Here is a 21,700-nt window from a genome sequence, read left to right on the forward strand (position 1 = left end):
CTATTCCTAAATAATCACTCAGGAACCAACAAATGCTGTTTCCATTACAGGAGCCCTATAGTAATGGAGAGACAAAGCTGAGCTCAGTGTATTTGATGAGGTCTCTAACAGGAAGCCTTGTCTCTTGCATGGTTTTTGTGACAGAGTTCTAATGGAAAATATGAATTTTTACCTTCTCTGAATTATTATTTTATGTACTGAAAGATCACATTTTGAAATTGCAATATGTGCAGGAGAAAGGTTGTCAGTTTTAATTTTTCAGTCAATTTTATTTCTTGCTAATTTATAGGAAACAGAAAACAAAATATCAAAGTATTGTCTAGTAAATTATGATTAGGTCTTACAAGTAGATGACCAATATTCATTTTTCAAGTAGTAGATGGTGGCTCAGGCCCACTGAGTCCCTACTATTTTTTAATTGACTCAAAGCTTCTAATTTATAGAAATTTTCAAGTTAAACACAGATTAATTCAGTTACCCATATGTTTAAACGTATCTTTAGAATGATATTTTTCTGAAAGTTTTCTCCAGTTCAAATGTGTCTTCTAGTAGTCTGAGAATAGGTTAGTAGCAGGAAGGCCTGAGATCTAGTTTTGACAGTGATATAGATACTTTCCATACTACAATATTTTTTAATATCTGTGACATCTGAAATGTGATAGAAACCAAATTTTTAAAATTTCCATTTCTACAGTACACTTGGGTTAATTTTTCAAAAATCTAAATCAAAGCAGAAGAGAGTTTTCTCTTTAAGGAATAATACAAATGAACTTGAAAGGCTTTCAAGCTATTTAGTTCCATTATGGAAATCGCAGCCATCAAAGCCTAATAACTGTCTTATATTCCTCTATGTCATATTTTAAGCACTTAATTCTATTGTAGTGTGGGGGAGTTGAATAATTTAACTTTATGAGCAGGAGGTCAGGTTACAGTCAAGCTATTTGCTTTTTCATAATATTAGTGATGTCTGTAGTGCACTGTAAATAAGATTTCCATCGGTGTAAGCTTATGGGTTGTTTGTTAAAAGACCAAATGTCATGTATTGATAAATTACAGTAAAAATAAATATACAGTAATAATTAGGAAAAATTAAGTTTCAGATTCTACATCTGAAAAAATAGTATTTATAAACTGTGCCTGACAAAGAGATTTATGCAGGTTCTAGAGTTTTTTAACCATAACAGAGGTTTTATTTTATGGTTGTTTCAAACAAGCAGTAATCACAATGGCCTGGAGGATTTTTCAGTGGTGTGGTAACCTTTTCAGGAAGGGTGGTAATCCTTCTGACAGGAGATGTATAGTGCTTAGTTGAGCTGGCAGCTGGAGGGTGTGTATCACACCCTTAAAGTTCTCTTAACTTTTAAAGTTCCAGGAAAGTCCTGGAAAGGCAGGAGTAGTCATTTTCCATGGGGTATTCAGCTGGAGGTACATGATGAAAGGCTTTTATTAAGGTATCTTTAGGTAGTTAATGGTGAGAAATGGATTAGACAGAGGCTCATGAAGGTGAGTGAGAATTAGCTAGTGATCTAAAAATAACAGCAGATTTTTAATAGTAGTGACTGGCCATAAGTTTTCAAAAGTACTGTTCCTCCTACCATGATGTCATAACTCTGGTTTAAAATATATAACATACATTGTACAACTATATTTATGGCAGGTATTGTTAAAATTTAAAAATTGTTGAATATTAAAGGGGAGCTAATTGTGCTATGATGACCAGTAAAGAGAATGACAGGCTTGAACACTAAGTGGTGTGGTAACTGCAGGACAGGATGAGCCCTCTCCTGACAGCAAGGTTTCTGGCTGATCAGGTGTACAGATACAGTTAATATATTTCTGATGGATAGGATTAACTTCTGGCATTTGATCCCAGTAGTCAAGTTGGATGCTTCAACAGGAATGAAATTAATTAGAAAGGGAGTTTGATAGCGCCAGTCAGCATAGGCCAGGAATTAAATTAGTTGGTTTTATCTATCAGGCTGCTTTGTCTGAAGAAAAGCACTCCATTTTCAGGTAGGTCCTTTTTCTTGCATGTGGCCTAGCAGTTGCCACATGCAGGGCACCTGTACAAAGCTTTTCCCTTTATGAAAGGTTGGAATAGACTGAGGATCCAGATGCTCTTTGCATTACTGTTAGCCATGGATGGTGTTCCTAAATTCATGTCTTAGCAATAAAATGGAGGATGGAAAATGACTGTTTGTGGTAAATGTAGCACACAAGATTGGAAAATGTTTGTGTGAGTGGTGTAAAAATATAATGCTAAATTGGCACATCCTACTGTCATTAACCTAGTTCATACTAGAAAAAAAGGTGGATTTTTTGTAAATCCCGTGCCAGTTCATCAGATGATGTGTTTTCCTGATAAAAATACATTTTCCTCAGCAGTACTGTTTTTACTCATAAAGAAATCTATCTCTTTAATCCTCTCAGCCTTCCCTCCATGAAATTATAGCAGTAATGTTTCCAGAAGTGATTTCTCTATTTTTCTATGCATTAATATGAGGACACTGTGACATGTAGTCATATATATATATACAAATGTACGTGGGGAGTGTGTGTGTATTTTTATAATCTATTTGTAGCTAAAACAAATATCCTATTGTTTTTATTACTGTCAACACAAATATGTAGATATTTAATACTGAAGCATGTGTACGCTCAGACTACTCCAAGGCACATGTGAGATTTGTCAAACTAGATTCTGTACAGTTTTGTGTGTTACACAGTACATCGTGGAGTTGATATTATAAACAATACTTATTAGAGTGTTTTAATGATTTGGAGGATTAAATCTATGCAAAAACCTGTGGTTGTGGATGCAACTTGATCTATAGGTAATATAGACTGAGTATATGTGGTGTGTTAACTGCATAGTATGTGAACATTTCATGTGCATGTGTATTGGTCTCAATCTTTCAATGAGATCCACATGAATGAATGCTGTATCTGCTGAGTGACATTTATTTCAACTGGGCTTAACTAGAGATAAAAAGATTTTGCCTATATGGGGTACACAACTGGGGAGGGGAAGTTATGCAAATTTTTATTATAGGCATGGCAGAAATTATCAGGGATTAGATAATTTATTATTGGAACAATTTATTTTGGCATGTGTCATATTTTTCATCAACTGAAGTATTTAAGTGAAAAATATTTATCTTCCTTAGAGCATTTCTGAACCTAATCTCTGTTGTCTTAATGAAAACTCCAATGTCTTTGCAAACTGTCTGCATTCTGGTAGTTCTGTTGTCCTAATTGTCCATTCCCGTTGGCCATTATGGTTTCAGACTTATGAAACTCTGTTCGTGTCACATTAGAGCGATTCAATGTGAGTCTCCAGTAGCAGAATCTGTAGAGACTTTGTTAAACTTACAGAGGTTAGGATATGTGCTGGTACTAACATGACGCTGTAATAAGACAGATAGGACATCTTAGCTTCACCATATATGCAAATAGGCATCTGCAAGATGCTTATGCTACTTATCATACTTTGCAGGAAGAGTTTCATTTTTGCAAGATTGAGTCGGTTTTCTAATTGTAGATACCATTGTAAAGCTAAATTACTTTAATATTTACAAGGCAAAACTGGGTCCAATCTTTCAAGCACAGTTTAATGATTCTCTGTGGTACCTAAGACAGTGCAGAATGCCAGTTTGCCAATCACCACCGCCACGCACACTCTGCTCAGACAGTTGGGTTTTCCCTTACTGAGAAAAGACTGCATTTCCTTTCTGGCTGTGAACATTTTTCTCCTATCAGCTAAACACAGAGCCCTTTATACTTTCTTGGACACTAAGGGAGAAGCTGTTTCTCTTTCTCCCCTTCACTAAATTGAAGGGTTTCCTTTTTTCTTCTAGGACCATTGTGGCAACAAGAAGACTCTGTATTTGCTCACTTTTTTCCCATCCTTCTAAACACTAGGCAGGATCTCCTGGTTGCTGCCTGCAAGACTGTCTATCAGGATCACTGGCCATTTTGTGAGGGTAGAAAACATTTTAAATGAGATCTTAATTATAAAACCAGAACTAAATATAGGAAGAAAGGACTGAAAATAAAAAAATTGCTTCATATATGTATTTTCATTACTTAAAGCTTGAGTTATCTGTATTATCACAGAGAAGTCCCACCTCTCAGTGTCTTTTATCCACATCTGAGATCTTTGCTTCAGTTTCCTGCAGGTAACTTCTTCACACCCATCAAGGGTGAAAAGCCAAGCATGAATCACAACATGTCTGGAAGTACCATTTTAAATGCTCATTACCCTGTAAGGATTGTTTTTTCCCTGTGAAGAACTACTCCTTATGTGATTCTTTCTAATCACATGGCAAACAATGTTGTATCAAAAAACCAGAACATATAACATTCGTGACATTTTCCAGAAACTAAAATAGTATTCCTTTACTAAAATAATACATACAAAAGAATCAAGTGCTTCAATCTATCATTTATCAGTGTCAGGAAATAATATCTTGATAATTCTTTTTCCACCTCCTCAGAAGCCTCAGGTGTTGTCTGTGGCCAGCTGGTGCCTATGACAAAGGAACTCCATTCTAGTATTTTGATGTGTCTTGGTCAAATCTTTGGACTAATACTGTTACCATCCCTGTAGAGATGGGACGGATTCTTTTGTCAACTCAGAAAGCACTTTGAAGTGCTTTCTTTTCTATACAGCACAAAAAAATGTTTTGTTTTCTGAGTTCAGGACTTCTGAGTTCATCTGATTTAGACATGTGTGACCATTGGATCTTTGTTTTCTGCCCTTGGCACACATTATAGTTTTGTGGGAATGGAAATGTGTGGTGGTTTCAATAATGGCTGCTAAAAGAGCAAACTAACTGAATGACCCTTCTAGCCTTAATTTCTATGGTGATTATAAAGCCCTATGAAATAGAAGGATATGGTCGAGTTATATCACTGTAAAATGATTACAAAGGATTAATAAAATGTTGGTACTTGTAAAGCTGTTATGACTACAAAGTAACATAAGTATTTGTATTCTATATTTTATAATGTTGTATTAGCATTTTTCCTTCAAAGCTGTTTTTTATTTAAGCTGTGCACCCAGAAGCAGATTTGTAGCATGACATGCTTTCTTTAATTTAGTACAGAAAGCGTGAGAGCACAAAGAAATGCAATGAAATCATTCTATCATTTAATTAGCATTAACTGTATATTTGTGCTGCATAAAATATTGACAGAATTCTCTTTCTGCTTTCTTGTCATGATTATTTAGGAAAAGAAGCCCATCAATATCAAGAGAACAGAACAGAAGATACGAGCAAAGGGACGAGCGAGACGAATATTCACAGTATGCTACATCAGACAGTGCGATGCCCAGGTCACCATCAGATTATTCAGATAGACGGTCACAGCGTGGGCCTCAGTTATATGAAGAACCTGAACTGGGTGATTATAGGGATTCCAACCGAAGGAGCCGCAGGCGTTCCAAGGAGTATCCGGTAGAAGAAGAAGATGCACAAAACAGGGAAGAATATGAAAGGCAGCGGAGAGAAGAGGAATACCAGGCACGATACCGAAGTGACCCTAATTTGGCTCGTTACCCAGTCAAGCCACAACCATATGAGGAACAAATGCGTATCCATGCTGAAGTGTCCCGAGCACGTCATGAACGGAGGCATAGTGATGTCTCATTGGCAAATACAGAGTTGGAAGATTCTCGGATGTCTATGCTCAGGATGGAACGGCCATCAAGGCAAAGATCGGTGTCTGAGCGCAGGGCTGCCATGGAAAATCAACGTTCATACTCTATGGAAAGAACTCGAGAGGCTCAGGGGCCAAGTCCCAATCGTCAGAGGACCACAAATCATAGCCCTCCTACACCTAGGAGGAGTCCAATTCCTCTGGAAAGACCAGACATGAGGCGCTCTGATTCATTAAGGAAACAGCACCATTTGGATCCCAATTCTGCTGTACGGAAAACAAAACGTGAAAAAATGGAGACCATGTTACGGAATGATTCACTTAGCTCAGACCAGTCTGAATCTATCAGACCTCCCCCACCAAAGCCCCATAAAACGAAAAAGGGAGGTAAAATGCGCCAGGTTTCATTAAGTAGCTCAGAAGAAGAATTGGCATCCACTCCAGAATATACAAGTTGTGATGATGTAGAGATTGAAAGTGAAAGTGTTAGTGAAAAAGGTAAGATTTCTAATTTTTGATTTTTTCAATATCTAGATGTGATTTAGATTTCATTACATTGTATACTTATTTTACCTATTTAAATTGATTGCCACCACTTATCTACAGCCCTTCACAGGTGACTGAAATTTTGTTGTGATGGGAGTTGGGCTTTTTTCTGATTTTATGTTTCATTTGCTGAGATCTAAAGTCAATGATTTACACGGAAAAGAACATCACAGCTACTAGAAGCATTAGGATATTTTAGAGGAAAAAGCATGTCTATTGAAAAACCTGTCAATGAAATCTGCAAAGTAGCTAGAGCTGGTCTGTCATATAAGGCCATGGTTTCATGTCCATTAATACCAGATTTGTGTGCTCCTGGATCACAATGAGTGCATATTTGATCTGGATCAAGTGTGGGCCCATGACCGCATTTTTATTGAATTAACTAGAGCACATGACACAGACCTTATGCCAGTTTCATGCTGGCTGCTGCAGGTTGAAGAGTATCTGATCTGCAATAAGACCTGTGTGTATAAAGTTAAGCCATTCAAGTTTTGAAACAAATTTGAAATGACTGATGTGGTTTATACCAATGGAGGTTTCTTTTTCTTCTGGTACTATGGTGCTTTTCGGCTTAGTACTTTTTAGGATTAATGCTGGAGTTACTCCATTGTCAGAAAGAAAAGCTAAGATTGATTGAAATGAATCCCAACCTATACAAAGGTAATCTATGATTTAAATATGAAAGTATTGGGGACAATCGGTTTAAACTCAATCAAATGAATATTATTAGTTTGCTTACTTTCGTGTATGTTGTTGGTCTAAAGTACATTAGTTTTAACCTTTTTTTGAGTTACAAGTCTTATGGTAGTGAACTGTTACTACTCCTCCTGAGTGGTCTTCTGCTGTTGTGGATTGGGAATAGAAGATTTGTTACTATATATTATTAATATGGCTATCAAATTGATTCTGAAGCAAGTAATTAATTAGAGTTAGTAAAATAAGTCTGAGTTTTCATATGTCAATATCAGCAACTGTGTTCTGGTAAGTAAGGAGCAGGCTAGTGTAGAACGGAAGGAAATTTCACCCAGGTCAAAGTAGTAGACAGTTACATGCACAAACAACTGTGCTGAAACCTTGACCTCCTTAGGCTTCCTGATGAGTAGAAAAAACTTCTACCAACTTTATGGTGTTCATGATTTTGTTCTTAGAAGCAACCTTGAGGAAAATAGGACCAATGAATATATGGAAAGTATTAGAAAAGTGTTTATTTATGGCAATCCAGCATAGGAAACATAATATACAGAATAATATACAAATTATATTTTTTTTGTACACATAACATACAAAACATACACATTTAGGATTATAAAGGCATGGAATTATTTAGGTTGGAAAAGATCTGTAAGATTATTGAGTTCAACTGTTAATTTAGCACTTCCATGGTTTCTAACACATCAATAACCCTTGTGTCTTTGCTGCTGTGTGGATCTCCATCCCCTACAGCAGACTGAAGGACCTCACTAGCACAACGTCCCTCAGATATTGGCCTGTTGCCTCCAGGCTTACCTGTAGCAAGCCTAGTTTTATGCCTTTTCCCCTTCAAACCTAATTTAAAGCTCTCTCAATAAGCCCTGCTAAGACCTGCCCAAAGGTCCTTTTCCCCTTTTGAGACAGGCACCTCCCCCATTTGTTGTCAGCAGGACTGGTATCATGTGAACTGTAAACATGATCAAAAAACCTCAAAATTCTGCTGGTGGCACCAGGCTCGGAGTCAGGTACTGATCTGAAAGGAATCTTCCTTTCTTTCCTCATCATTCCCTTGAATTAGGATAGAGGAGAAGATCATTTGTGCTCCTGATCCCTTAAAGAGTCATCCCAAGGCCCTGAAGTCTCTTCTTAATTGCCCTTGGATTTCTTGCTGCCACTTCTTCTCTACCTACCTGAAAAATCCATAAAAGCTGAGTGCCATTCTGGGATAGGAAATTTTCCCTTTACATCTTTGACTGTGGTCCCAGAGCTGCACCAGACTTCACCAAGAAATGGGTCCAGTCTGCATATTGGGCCTTCTGCTCCCTTCAGACAGTAGTTTAAAACATGCTATATGATGCTAGCTTCTCTGTCATAATAATGATCTTACAAAAACTTACAGCTTTCACTTAAATAATTTTGTGTTTAATGACAATGCCATGTCTGTGCTGGTTTCTGAGGCAGTGAATGAATCTCACTACCTGGATCCAGACTTCCCAGCTGCTATAGGTAGACACAGAAAGTCCTACCTCACTCTTTTTGTTTTCATGAATCACTCTTACTGTGTAAACCAGCCTACATTCAGAGTCCCTATAAGCAAGTGATTTATTTGTGAATACCACCCAAAGGAATCCAGCACATAAACCACCATCAGTCTTCCTTGTATGGCAGTACATTGTTTCCTTAATTAATAAAATACGATTAATTATTTTAAATACATCATATAAAAATTAGTTTCTCCTCCCCCCGGATTAGTTGCTTTCTGGCCTTTAAAAATGCCCCAGATGTGAGGATTTCTGAGATGTCCTTTTGAGTCACATACGAAGTCTGTCTGGCCAAAGATAAAATGCTAAATATAAAACATTTGGCTTTGTAGTGTTGAAGGGTGGCAATGTGAGCTTGAGAATTTGGATGCAGTAATAATGAGCTCTTCAAAAAGAGCAGAATAATGTTTTCTCCATCTCTTTCTCTGTGGAATACCCATATTTTTTCATAGATTGCGCAAATAAGTATTAACAACTGCTCTGCTGTGTAGAGCAGTCTGGGCCTGAGCTGCAGGAATGGGTGTTCACTGGTTTGCATCTGAGATTTTAGAAGGCCCTAATGCTGGTTTTAAGAAACTAGTCTGAAAATTATGTATTTTCCAAAAATGTAGGAAAAAAATATAGTCAGATGCTCTTAAAAGGACTGAAAGCTTTCCTTTTAACCTTATCTTCAAAAGGAAAAGGGTCAATACATACATAGGTTGGAACATATATATGCACACAAAATGAAGATAGATATTTCATTCTGTGAGTTCAATGGAGACATGTACCAGCTGCTGGATTAAGAGCTCTGGGAAGAGCATCAATTATTGTTGAATGCCTGTGACTTTCAGTATTTGGGTCTGATCTCATTTCAATAGCTGTCTGCCTCAAGGTAATCTTTCTTTGATTTTTAAAAATGTAATCTAATTGTTTTCAGGGAAGAGACAAGGCAAAATTATTTTTCTGCACGTTTCTGGTGATGGCCAGAGAAACCATTGCCTTGGAATGCTCCTGCCTCCTCTGTGGGGGACAAGGGAAACTGTGAGCAGAGAAAGCTGATGAATACTCTGACAGGACTTGGGTACACCATAGACAGTCATGTGAAACACAAGCAGGTTCAACTGCAGAAAAGAAGACCTAGATTCTTAAGATACTGGGTAGTTTTTGTAATGCAAATATATTTGGACCAGGAAATTTGGGTCATATGCCAGACTGAGAACTGGCATATTGAAATGGGAATCAGGAGGCTTCAGGAGAAGCAGATAAGGGAAGGAAGTTTAGGAATGGCAAAACAAAACGTCATTGGTTGTCTGGAAACTGGTGGATTGATATGGAAAGTGAGGCTGTAGGAGAAGAGGGAAGAGCAAAGCTGGTAGATCTAGTAGGCAAAACCTGTGACCTGTAGTTTGGGAAGAGCAGATAAAGTGAAGGAAATCAGGCTGATAGAGATAACTGGTAAGGTGAGAACAGGAACTTCCTGAAGGGTAGGTTAGAGGATTCTGAGAAGCACAATCAGCATTTTGGGAGAGATGATGAGTGGCTGGGAAAAGGGCATTCAGAGAGAAGGGCAGGAGGGCTAAACTTGGCTTGGGATTTTTTGCAAAGAGGGACTGGAATGTGGACCTGGCAGCATTGACCTGAAGTGCTAGAGGGTGTTTGGTGAGATGAGAAGAGTAAGACTGTGGTGAGGAGAAAACATTGTGACAGAGCAGTTCATTCTTTAAAAGCTCAGGAAATATGTATGGCAACAGTATTAAATGGACATAGCTGAGATTACAAATGTGTTTACCTGAAACTTAGGTTGTGTTAGAATTAGGCATATTTTACAGGCTGAATTTTGTGCGGCTCTTCATACAAGTTGAAACTGTCCCTAGTGACACAATTGAATACCAATTTACCAGCTGGCCTCTGCCTTTTTCTGTGCATAGGATGAACATTTCTTGCTTATTATGCTATTCAAATTATTCTGAAGCTTCCAACATTTTTTTCACATAATCTAAGGAACCCTTCTTTACTCTTGCTGTGAATACCAGGCTTCTGAAACTGCAAATACAGTGTCTTCATTTGTAACACTTGTTGCCAGTCCTGGTGATCGGTGTATCAGACAGTTCAAGGCTGCATCTCCACTGCAGGATTCCCTGCCTGTCTTAGGAAATACACTTTGGAGAGAAAAAAACCCAGAAAGTTTTGGACCAAAAACATGTTTCAGACCAAAATATTAGGTATATTGCTATATCCCCTACCCCTGAAAGATCAAAATTGCTTAAAATGTTAGAGGAAAGCAATTCTTGAAATGCCAGTAATTTAAGAAATTGTAAATTTTAAATGGCAGTGAAATTGATCCTCCATCAATAAACCCAGAGATCATAATGATGTATTTATAAATGTTCTAGACTGTTCAAGTCACTTATTCTTTCTCAAAACCATCTCAGTTTACATAGTTCAGTTCCAAGGCTCTAAGAAACATGGTTTATACAGCGAGAACAGTTGTGTTAATTGCAGTAAAGTGAACATTGAACTATGTCACCTACAGAACTCCAAATAAAGCCGGGTTTTGTGCTGCGCAAGTAAGGCCAAGCTTTCTACATTGCTTGTCCAATTTAAGTGTCTTCTATTGCGAGGAAATGTTAGAGTATTTTTTGTTTGTATTTTCAGTTAGATGTTTGCCAGTGCATTTGTAAGGAATAGGCCCCGGGGGAGGTTTGAAAGGGCTGCTATAATTTGTCAGCCAGCATGAAGCAGATGTTAAGCAGAGTGCTACAGGCTTGTTCTCTGTGTCCACAGGCTTTATAGGTAGATTTAGAAAATCAAACAGTACCACTGCCCATGTATTCCTTGTGGCAATACTGTCACAGCTGCAGTCCACCAAAGGACCAATCTGAAGAGACTTACCACAGCCTCTCAGGAAAGCTAGTGGTCCCTGGGGTTGTCATAGCCCTACTCAGAGCACAGGCACCAAAGAGGTGACCTGCACTGGAGCTGGGTTCCTTCTGCACCTTTCCCAAATATTTGAGGGTCTTAGATGTCCTAGAGTTCTTTATAGATCTCTCAAACTCTAGGATTCCAGCAAGAGACAATCTCTACATGAGAAAAGAGAATTCATTCAAGGAAATCCAGGTGCATAATAGCTCTAAATACTGCTCTAATTTGTTCTAAATATAAAGTAGGACATAGTAGATTTTCAAATGGTGGTAAACAGTTCAGGCGTACACGTGTACCATGCTCCCAGCCACCTTTCAGAGCACCCTGTGAGAGATATCTCTTTGCACAAATGGTGGCTGACATCTGATGTGGGTGGAATCTGTGGTGGGAAAGGCAAATGTGTTTGTGTTTTGTCAGAGGTGCAGTTCTTAAGTTTAGTGTTTTCTTTCACTCTTTTATCAAAACATGATAGCTAGATGAATGCCCATTTTTATTATAAAGGAAACTCATGTATAGAAACATAGAAACATGTAGATTGGCAAAGATCTTTGAGATAACACCCAACCATTAACTTAGCAGTGACACATTCACCATTAAACCATATCCCTTACGTGTCACATCCACATGTCTTTTAAATATTTTCAGGAACAGTGACTCAACTAGTTCCCTGGGCAGCCTATTCCAGTGTTTGACAACCCTTTCAGTCAAGAATTTTTTCCTAATATCCAATCTAAGCTGCCCCTGTCACAACATGAGACCATTTCCTCTCACCCTATTGCTTGTTACTTGGGGAATAGGTTGACCCTCACCTAGCGACAGCCTCCTCTCAGGGAGCTGTAGAGAGCAGTAAGGCCACCCCTGAGCCTCCTTTTCTCCATTATAAACACCCTCAGCTCCCTCAGCCACTCCTCATCAGACTTGTGCTCCAGACCCTTCACCAGTTTTTGGTGCCCTTCTCTGGACATAGTCCAGCACCTTAATATCTTTCTGGTAGTGATGGGCCTAAAACTGAACACAGTAGTTGAAGTGCGGCCTCACCAGTGCCGAGTGCAGGGGGGACAATCACTGCTCTGGTCTTGCTGGCCACAATTTTTCTGATACCAGCCAGGATGTGACTGACCTTCTTAGTCACCTGGGCATGCTGCCAGCTCATATTCAGGCAGCTGTTGACCAACACTCCCAACACAACATATGGATAGATAGGCTCCAGTGATCTTAAAATCTTCAACATCCTTGTGTTGTTGACTGAAAGCTGCAGAGCGCAGGCTGTGTGAGCAGAAATGTGTGTATGCAGAACAAGGTGTTAATACACTGTTCTTTGCCACTAAGTGCATTGAAAACATAGATATATAACCTTCCATTGGCTGTGTTATGGTCATTTACAAACATATGCACTTTTTCACTATAGAAATTAAAATATCCTCATGTTTGGAACAGCTTGCAGGACCCACTTGTTTATTGCAGTACAGAAACCAATCTGGTAGAGATACAGTTTGGGTTTTGACAGAGAATAAAGTCTATTTGGAAACAATGTATTTGTCACAAGTTAAAAAAAAGTATGGTAGCTCATGGTGTGAGGAGCAGGAAGCACATTTCCTGAGTGCTACTGCAAGAACAGTGCATGTCTTACACGAGCAGAGATGCCAAGCGAGTGGGATTCCGAACAGTGCTCTCACTTTTAAATTCAGAGAGATGGGGGACCTGATTTCAGTCTTACTTGTGCCAGTTTCATACATCTTCAACAACTTTGGCTTCAAAGTTACACTGAGCTAAATTAGATCAGAATGAGGTCATTGTTTCTAAAATTTGCTTCATTCAGGTTAGAGAGTTCCTGAAAGTCTAACTTCTCTGGAACAAACTATACTAGAAGGTAAAAATTCAAGACTGAGCTGCAGTACTTGAACAAAAAGGCTTTGAAATTGCACACAGTTTCAGTATAGAAATACCTTAGAATTCAAATAACAAAATTTTGAATGGTCATAAGAAGAATAATTGATTATTTAAAATACTGAAAGGTTTGACACGTTTTATTAAAAGCCAGATTTGAATGAGTGACAAAATTTCTTATTATTATTTCACTTAATATTGGAACATAGAAGACTTCCTTTTCTATTTAGAATTAAATATTTTTTTCATGGAGATCTCTACAGCTTAAGTAGGGCAAATGCATTTTTAATGTATAAGGAGTTTGATTAAAAATTCAGAATTCTAATATTCTATTTTTTTAAGCTTTCTCCTATGAACTCACTCCATTTTAAGTGCAAATATAAGAAATACTGAGAGATAAGAAATATTGCATTTTTGTCCTTATGTGTTAAAGCAATAGATGTCACTGTTTCTGAAGTACTTAAAACATTGAATGAGAAGTATCTTACTTTAAAATATTAGTATTGGTTGTGATATCTTTTCTACAAAAATATTTTTCACAGGTGCATGGATGAGAACAGAACTAGAATGTTTCAAGTTGCAGAGAATGTTTTTTTGAATTGTTACCAAGCCTTCTTCTATCTAGACACTTCTATATTTCTTAGAATATGAATGAAAGGAGTGTGATTTACTCCAGCATTTAGAGGAATCTACTGTATAATATTTTAAATTTGCAGTAATTTAAACTTAACACAAGACAGTAATATCTCTCATAGAAAAAGCCCTACTTTTTCCCAGTTGTTGGCTGCATATTCACATCCTTATTATCACTCTGCCTGGCAGAAGCATTTGGGCAGGTACAGATTGCATCAAGCCAGGAAACTTTTGTGGGGTAATTCTAATTAGGCAAAAAGATGGTAAATATTAACAGTTGAAGCTGCTTAATAAAATTGTAATGATTGTCCTCTAAGATATGATAATGCATGCTGAAAAGATGGTGTGTAACTGATTATGCCTTATCAGAATCTGTGGATAGATAGGGATTTGCTGAAGTAACAAATAAGAAATATTCTTATATGATAATCAGACAAGACAGAATATTTTATCATAAGTAAATGAACATGAATAATTTCATAGTGCTTTGATTCAACCAAAAAAGTCTAATATACAATTTTATTGGTTAAAACCTTTACTAAATTACAGTCTGAACCTTCTGTATACAAATGTACACAAATCATTACAACTGTAATTCTTTAATCATGTTTCCTTTTACTCTGGGATTTTGCTGGAACTATGACTATAGCAGAAATGTTGTCTGGGCACAAGATTAGTTATGTCCTGATATACTGCAACAGAAGAACAATGAGTTATTATTAAAGTATTTTAGTGCAATTGTTGTATTTATCTATGATTCCAGATGAGAATAAGTTCATTGTTAATAAGACATGATTTTTAATACTTTTAACTTGGAGAAAATTTTTATCATTGAAACCTGTCTTCAGTTTATATTTCTAACTCTAACTACAAGATTTTTTTGCCTTGAAAATTGTGAAAATTTTCTATTCTGAAGGCAAAGATTTTTTCTTCAGTCTAAGATATAAACCATTGAATTATCTAGGTGACCAATCCTAAGTATAATAAAAAGTATTATTGCTTTCTCTGCAAACTGTTTTTTAAAATCTTTTCCAAATTTAAATAGAAAACAAAAGAAACTTGTATTATCATTTCAAGATAATTTCCCATTATCCTTTCATATCTTGGCAGGTGAAATATTTGCTGAATAAAATCAATAAATATTCATTAGCCTTTTAATAACAATGAAAGAAATTCCTGTACAAACATGGCTGGAAAGGGCTTCACCCTGAGAAATGCAAGGCTTGCTATGTAGGTAATTCCTGTCTTGTCTAAACTGTCCCACTTATTTCAAATTACTCTTTCAGTTTAACTAAGTTAGAAATTCGGACTTGTCAACCAAGTCTTGCATCAGGTATAAGTGCTATTAATCATGTAGGTTTGGCACAGACAGGACAAAATGAAGACCTGATGGATTCTGTGTAAAACATTTCAGTTCTTTACAATGCCATGATAGAACAAAAATCATCACGGAGTTTTTCTTTGAACTTTTCAGGGTATTCATATAAATACTGCTCTACAATATATGTACTTTTCAAATTATAATTTTCTTCATACTTTGATTCTTCTAGTAATAAAAACCACTCAAACTTATCAGTCACAGATTAGACTGTCATTTTAAATTATGTTAGTGCATATTTAAATTGATTTTGCAGGTAGTTTTGTTACTCCTTCAGTTAACTATCAAAAATTGAATGAACCATTGTAAAATAATTTTATTTAATTAATTAAAAATAATTATTTAGTTGGGAGTATTCTATCAAATATGTGGGGGGGTTTGTTTTTGGTTTTGTTGTTTGTTTTTTTTTTACATTTTCTTTAAAAATGTGTCTTTCTTGTTCTATTGTTATTTTATATCTATTTCATTAAGGATAGGATGATCAGTATGGAAGAAATAGAGAAACCAAAGTAAAGGAGGAGTTAGCAGAATGGGCTGTACATATGTCATTCACCTGAAAACTGAGTTCCTGTCCTTTAGCCCTGTTGTTCCAACCTCCCCCAAATGTGCCATTCAAGACTTTGAGCTAGTCACAGAAGCTACTTTACATTAAGCTGAATATTGTCAAAGGTCAGAGCTGGAAGCATATGTCAGAGCAAAACATATCTTTTTCATCTTTTCACAGTTCTCACTCCATCCAAACCTCATCCATTACAATTCACAATCTAGTCACTAAAAGAAATATTTGACATGAATAGTCTAGGTAAGAAGTGGCACCAGTTCCGATGTCCTTCTGTGTCTGGCTGTAATTTCAGCTACAGCTGTTCAGGAGCTGCTATATAACATTGGAGCTGGTCCTCTGGTGAAGGCAACAGCACAAGCGTGAGGGGTGAACCTGACAGCTTAGGGCAGTCACAGCTACAGCCCCGCAGAAATCTGTCCCCACTCCCCAGTCAGAGCCCTGAGCAGATGCTGAATGATGAGTGCCTTGAAAACCAGGCCACCTGCCTAGGAATCTTATTATTGATTTAGGAACCCAATTTCACCCTATTTGTGAAAATTTTAGCTAACTTTTTTCAACAGTAATATTTTCCTGAAAGTATATTTAAAACCCTATAAATGTGTTTTTGGTGTCTTTCATTAATTTCAAAAGATGGTTAATAGATTTCTCCTCTGATGATCCACTGTTTTGATACTAAAATCCTAATTTATGTATAACCCATCAAAGGCTTTACGTTACTCAGTGGTTCTTTTTCCCTGTACTGAATTTTTAAGTTTCTCTTACAGTTTTTTCCCCCCTTTTCTCTTTTTTGAAGCCATGTGGTTTAGACAATGATTTGATTGATCATGCTGCAGCACTTAACAGTCTTTCAGACTTGAAGATACTTTTAAAACAGTTTATTTCAGTTAATATTTAACTTGCTGAATTGTCAATGTCACGTATATCTGGTTACGCCATTTCACCTTGTTGATTAAGTAACTTGTTGCCAAGGAAAGTTTGAGTAGTATTTATGAGGATGGAGAAGTAGATTGTGAAGGAAGTGTGTGGTAATGGAGCTTCTGGTTTATATGTCATCTGTTTCAATAGAAAAGTTAACTTCGTAGCCTGTATACATGCAACATTAGTTTCTAGTTTAAGATATTCATTTGAGATGTGTGAAAACAGATGAACTGAATAAATATGTACATAAAAAATACCTGTGTCACGCACTGAAGTTTAGACCAGATTGAAAAAAAAAAACCCAAAACAAAAACCTCAGCAATTCTTATGGAAATGTACTCAGATCAATGGTATTCTGGGGAAACATTCTATAAGAAATAGTTCCGGTGTTTATATTTTCTGCCTTTCTGAACATTTAGATTGTGAATAACTTTTAGTTTCATAGTTATATAATCTGTTTACTTGGAAAATGGAAATATATGGACATTAGTTATATAATCTAAATAGAATCAAATAAAAGTTTTCGTCACAAACTTCCATGACTATTTGCTCTTTTGCATATTTTTATATATGTCTATAACAAGGAAAGGCTTTTTTTCTAAGCTCAGTTCTGAAAATCTGATCATACTGAGAGTTTCTAAAAGCTGACTTCCTTTGAAAAATCTTCATGTACTCTTTTCATCCTGCAATTTTAATACACTTTAAAAATAAAAATGATAACAAAAAGCATTTTTTAAAGCTAGCATATTGTTGAATTGAAGGAACTGAATTTGTTCTTGAAAGCTTTTCACTGGTGAAGGCCACCAGAACTAGGTTTGAACTTTGGACTAATCTGCCAAGTACAATTTAACGCATTACTTTTGTCTCTGCAGTATAGAAAGGCTGAATGTATGAGGCTGAAAGTTGCTGGTTTTCAGGCATATGTAATCCATTGTCTCAAGTCAATCACTGTAATCCTTTATAAAAGACAGGACTGGTCAGTAGTTGAAATCTTCATAGATGTAATTCAGTATAACTAAAGGTAACTGGAGCAAGTTTTCTGCTATTTGCTTTGTGTGTGTAGTGTTGCCAAAAAAAAGATTAATCCGTTAAAAACCAGGAATTTCATTGTAAAAGTATAAAATCGTCATGGAAACTCAGGCCAATAGAGTGGCTGAACCAATTTAAAGACCTCATTAAAAGCAGAGAAGTCACCAAGTATTAGTGTCTCATTTCAAGACACTGAGAGCACAAGGTTTTGTCTTGAAGTGTGACTCAGTAAGGTGAGCTGTGGTGAGCCAGTAGCTCATTGTTATCTGAAATGAAAGCCCCATTCACGATCCTCTCATGATTGTTGATCTGGACCAAATCCATTATTTACCTGACTTTTAGTGAACCAGTTTAGGTCACTACACTGGAATGAAACCGAACCACTGCAGCAAATGAACACTTTCCTTTTACCTTAACAAGCTGTAGAATGTCTATGGCATGTTGCACCTTTACCAGCACTGGCATAAAAGAGCACAGTCACGCTGCTGGGAGCAGCATGGAGAAGAAGAATGAGACAGCCTCGTCCAGTGACAAAGAGCTGTTAGATACTCAGCTGCCTAATGGGTAATGTTTGCACAAAGCAGTAAATAATAGTATGACTTTCAAGCAACACTGGCAACATCATAGGCAAAATTGCAAATTGTAAAGGGTGATGTACGTGACTGCTTGAGAGGTGATAGAGTACGTGAGAGCCTCTTGGTACTCCTATTTTCCTCAAATTGAAACCACATATCTTATCTAAAGATAGGGCTGCATTGCAGTCCAAAGCACGACTGCAGCTCATCTTGATAGAGGAGAACTGGTTTTGAGGGCAATAGTTAAAGTGCTGATAGCACTGGAGCTGCAGAGTGCTAACTGCTGAGACCCTGGGTAAATATTCACGTGATGGGTCTGTGCTGAGCTGCTATGCCTGTGTCCTTGTTACCACGGAGGCTGTACTGGAGCACAGATACCCTGTGAGATAAGCAGCTTTTCAGCCCTGGTCTCTGGAAGAAGATGACTTCTCTAAGCAGTAAGCTTGTACAAATAAGAATCCTTTATGGCACCTGTGTAAGATGAGAAAAAGCACGTATGAAATGGCAATACTTTGTGTTATTGCTGTAATTTAAGTTCGCAGAATGTATGGTTGTGGAAAACTTAGTACCAGAAAAATGTATTATATGCTCAATGCTGTTGCCTTTTCCTCTAATAGTTTTATATAAGAAAGGAAAAGTGCAGCAACAATAGATACACAAGGAGGCATCTTGACATGCTTCTCATTCGACATTCTCTGAACCTGATTTTCTGTTGTTCCCTTCTCCTTTTATCTGTACAAAGTAACTAAAACGTGGGTGTAAAACATTCTCATTCTGATTTGCTAACATTAACACTAACACCTTCCTCATATTCACTCCATAGTAGATCAGATGACTAGACAACATGCATCGCAGGGGAAGATAAAAGCTTTATTTTTCAGAAGTGCTAAATCTCCTTGTGCCTATGAAATTTAATGAGTACAGAATGCTTAGTCAACAGCTTTGTTCTTTTTAAATATCTGGGAAGAGACAGTGCCCTACCTCTTTGAGCCATTTACATCTGTGTAGTGTGAGTGTGAAATCCCACCACCCTGTGAAGGCAATGACCTGCAGTGAGTCTGCACAGATACGGGTCGCTGAGCATTGTACAGAGCCAAGTGGAACTGAAGTTGGCTTTTTATTGGAAAATGGTAAAAATGTGCTGTAAGAAGTACTATGAAAGTACATTGTAATTATATAATTTAGTTGCTAATTATAGATAACAGTTGCAGGTCGTAGTACTGTCTCAAACTTCTTACTTCATCTGTAGTTTCTATCTCAGTGAAAATTGGCTGTTTGTGCTGCAGTTTTCCTTGCTGGATTTGTGCTGCAGGCTGACTTTTTTTTTTTTTTTTTTTAAAAAAAAAAAACCCAATAACAATTCAGAAAATGTAATTCAATCATTTTGAAGGGTGAGTTCACAGATAAATGTCTTGTTTTGTCCACGTTAAAACACTTAGGACACTAATTTGAAATGGTGCATCACCTTCATTCTACGGGTGTGCATTTTATGTCACTATGAAAACTGGCACAAAGTTTATTAAAAACCTCTGAACAAAAATCACAGTTCACATGGGCTTAGGAGAGAATTGTCAGTGTAGGGTTGCTAATTTCTATGGCTCTTCTGAACTTCTTAAGGCTCCTGTGTATAACTGCAATATATAGGGACATTTCCTAAGGAATTATTAACTTGTTTTGTCCTGTGTACTCATAGCCACAAGAGTTAACTAGTCTGAACCAAGGCAGTACAGAATTGCAAAAGAAAGACTACATATTTTGTATTCTTGTTATATCTTCCACATCCTGCTGACCCCAGGACTCCTTATATTGTTTGGTGAAAATTATGTTAAATAATTTCAGATAGTACTTTCTGAAATTCAATTAAGTTCATTATCATAAGTTATTTTGACTTTCAGATATATTTTTCCTTAAGTAAATTCCTACAGTCCAGACCTTTGATACAGATGCACAAAAAGACATTATTAAGTGATTTCTATGGCAATAACAAGCCATAGAAATTGTCTCTCCTATTCACTATGGCATGGTTCTTGTCAGATTATAACAATGGGATAAACGAGCTCACAAAGCAGAACTTCAGAAACTGCATTTTGTGAAACAAACTTAAATAACTTTTTAGTTTTTAATATATTTCATCATTCTTTTAGCTGCTTTATACAGTTTTCTGCGTATTTGCTGTTGTTTAGATCTTTCTAGCTGGACATTTTTTTCTCCAACTTCCTTTTGAAAACTCTGCTGCTGTAAGAGTAGAAGTAATTAAAGATTTATCTTTGTATGAAAGCAGCTAGTACAGTTGCCAAATCTTTTCTAATCATATTTGTCAAGAGGGATTGTAAATAATTTTCAAATGGATTGTCTAATAGTAAATGACAAAAGGGAATTCAACTCAATTGTAAAAGACTGATGGATTTGAGTTTTTTCTACATTTTAGACTTTGGATCTGTATTCATTTGTAGATCTTACCTCATCATGTTTGTTTATTTCATATGTAATTGAAGTAATATGTACAACAACTCCCTAAAGCTTTACTGTTCTTGGGGGACAGAGTGGACAGGGTCTCAGTGTGACTTATGGTGGATACAGCTGCAGTCTAATGTGACACGACTGTGATTGTCCTGGTGTCCGCTGGAAATGTAGGTATATGCTTTGCTTCTCCGATTTATTCTTTATTAGGTAAGGGTTGCTGGGGTGCAGAAATATTTTGGTTTCACAAATATATGCCAGGTAGCTGGCATTTTCATTTCTATGCTACCCCAAAACTTTCTCACACTGACCAGTTCATCAGATGGCTATCTAAGCTCACTGCCATGGCTTAGGAGTGCAGAGTAGGTCTTTTTCAAGGCCAGGGATCTGCTCTGTCTATTAGAGGTTTAAATTTGGTATTATGTAGCATAATCCACCAAATGCTTTGGCTATTATATTCCCTTTAAAAATAAAGCAGATTTTGCTGAACTAGACAGCCCCATTGGATCATGTATTTGTGAACTATTTATGATAAAAACATAAACATAAAATTGTGGCTTCATTTCTATATTACAGGCTGAGGAATACTCAAGAGGGCCCTAATCCTTGACTGCTGCTTTTAGGTGCTATTGCAATAGAACCAATATATTGCTGTCTAGAGCCTAACTTGGTCAACAGACAGTGTTTTACTGAGCATGAAAGCTCTGCTTTAGGGCTTGTAGAATATTTCTGCTGTTTCTTCTGAAGTGTTTTTATAGCTTCACAGAATTTAGAATGAATAATTACCATTACAACATCTAATACAGCCTGCTATTTATCACAGTCCATTCGGTGACATGCTGCTAATTTGTTATTGAACTCAATAACTTGTATGACTGAAGAACATTTCGTGTTTAATCAAAGGGCATTTCTTGAA

At 36.8% G+C, this 21,700-nt stretch overlaps 1 protein-coding gene across 38 annotated transcripts in view; it reads left to right on the forward strand.

Annotated features, from left to right (window-relative positions):
• Positions 1-21,700, forward strand: part of RIMS2 (regulating synaptic membrane exocytosis 2) — a 458,893-nt gene that overhangs the window by 193,199 nt on the left and 243,994 nt on the right. For all 38 annotated transcript variants that reach the window (XM_039387624.1, XM_039387618.1, XM_039387621.1 and 35 more), the window contains one exon: positions 5,234-6,159. In XM_039387624.1, coding sequence (XP_039243558.1) covers positions 5,234-6,159 — 926 coding nt within the window. The remainder of the gene's footprint in view (positions 1-5,233; positions 6,160-21,700) is intronic.

This window comes from Pipra filicauda, unplaced genomic scaffold (assembly GCF_003945595.2).
Source record: "Pipra filicauda isolate LSUMZ 115617 unplaced genomic scaffold, ASM394559v2 scaffold57_size4234018_pilon, whole genome shotgun sequence".
Lineage (NCBI taxonomy): Eukaryota > Metazoa > Chordata > Aves > Passeriformes > Pipridae > Pipra > Pipra filicauda.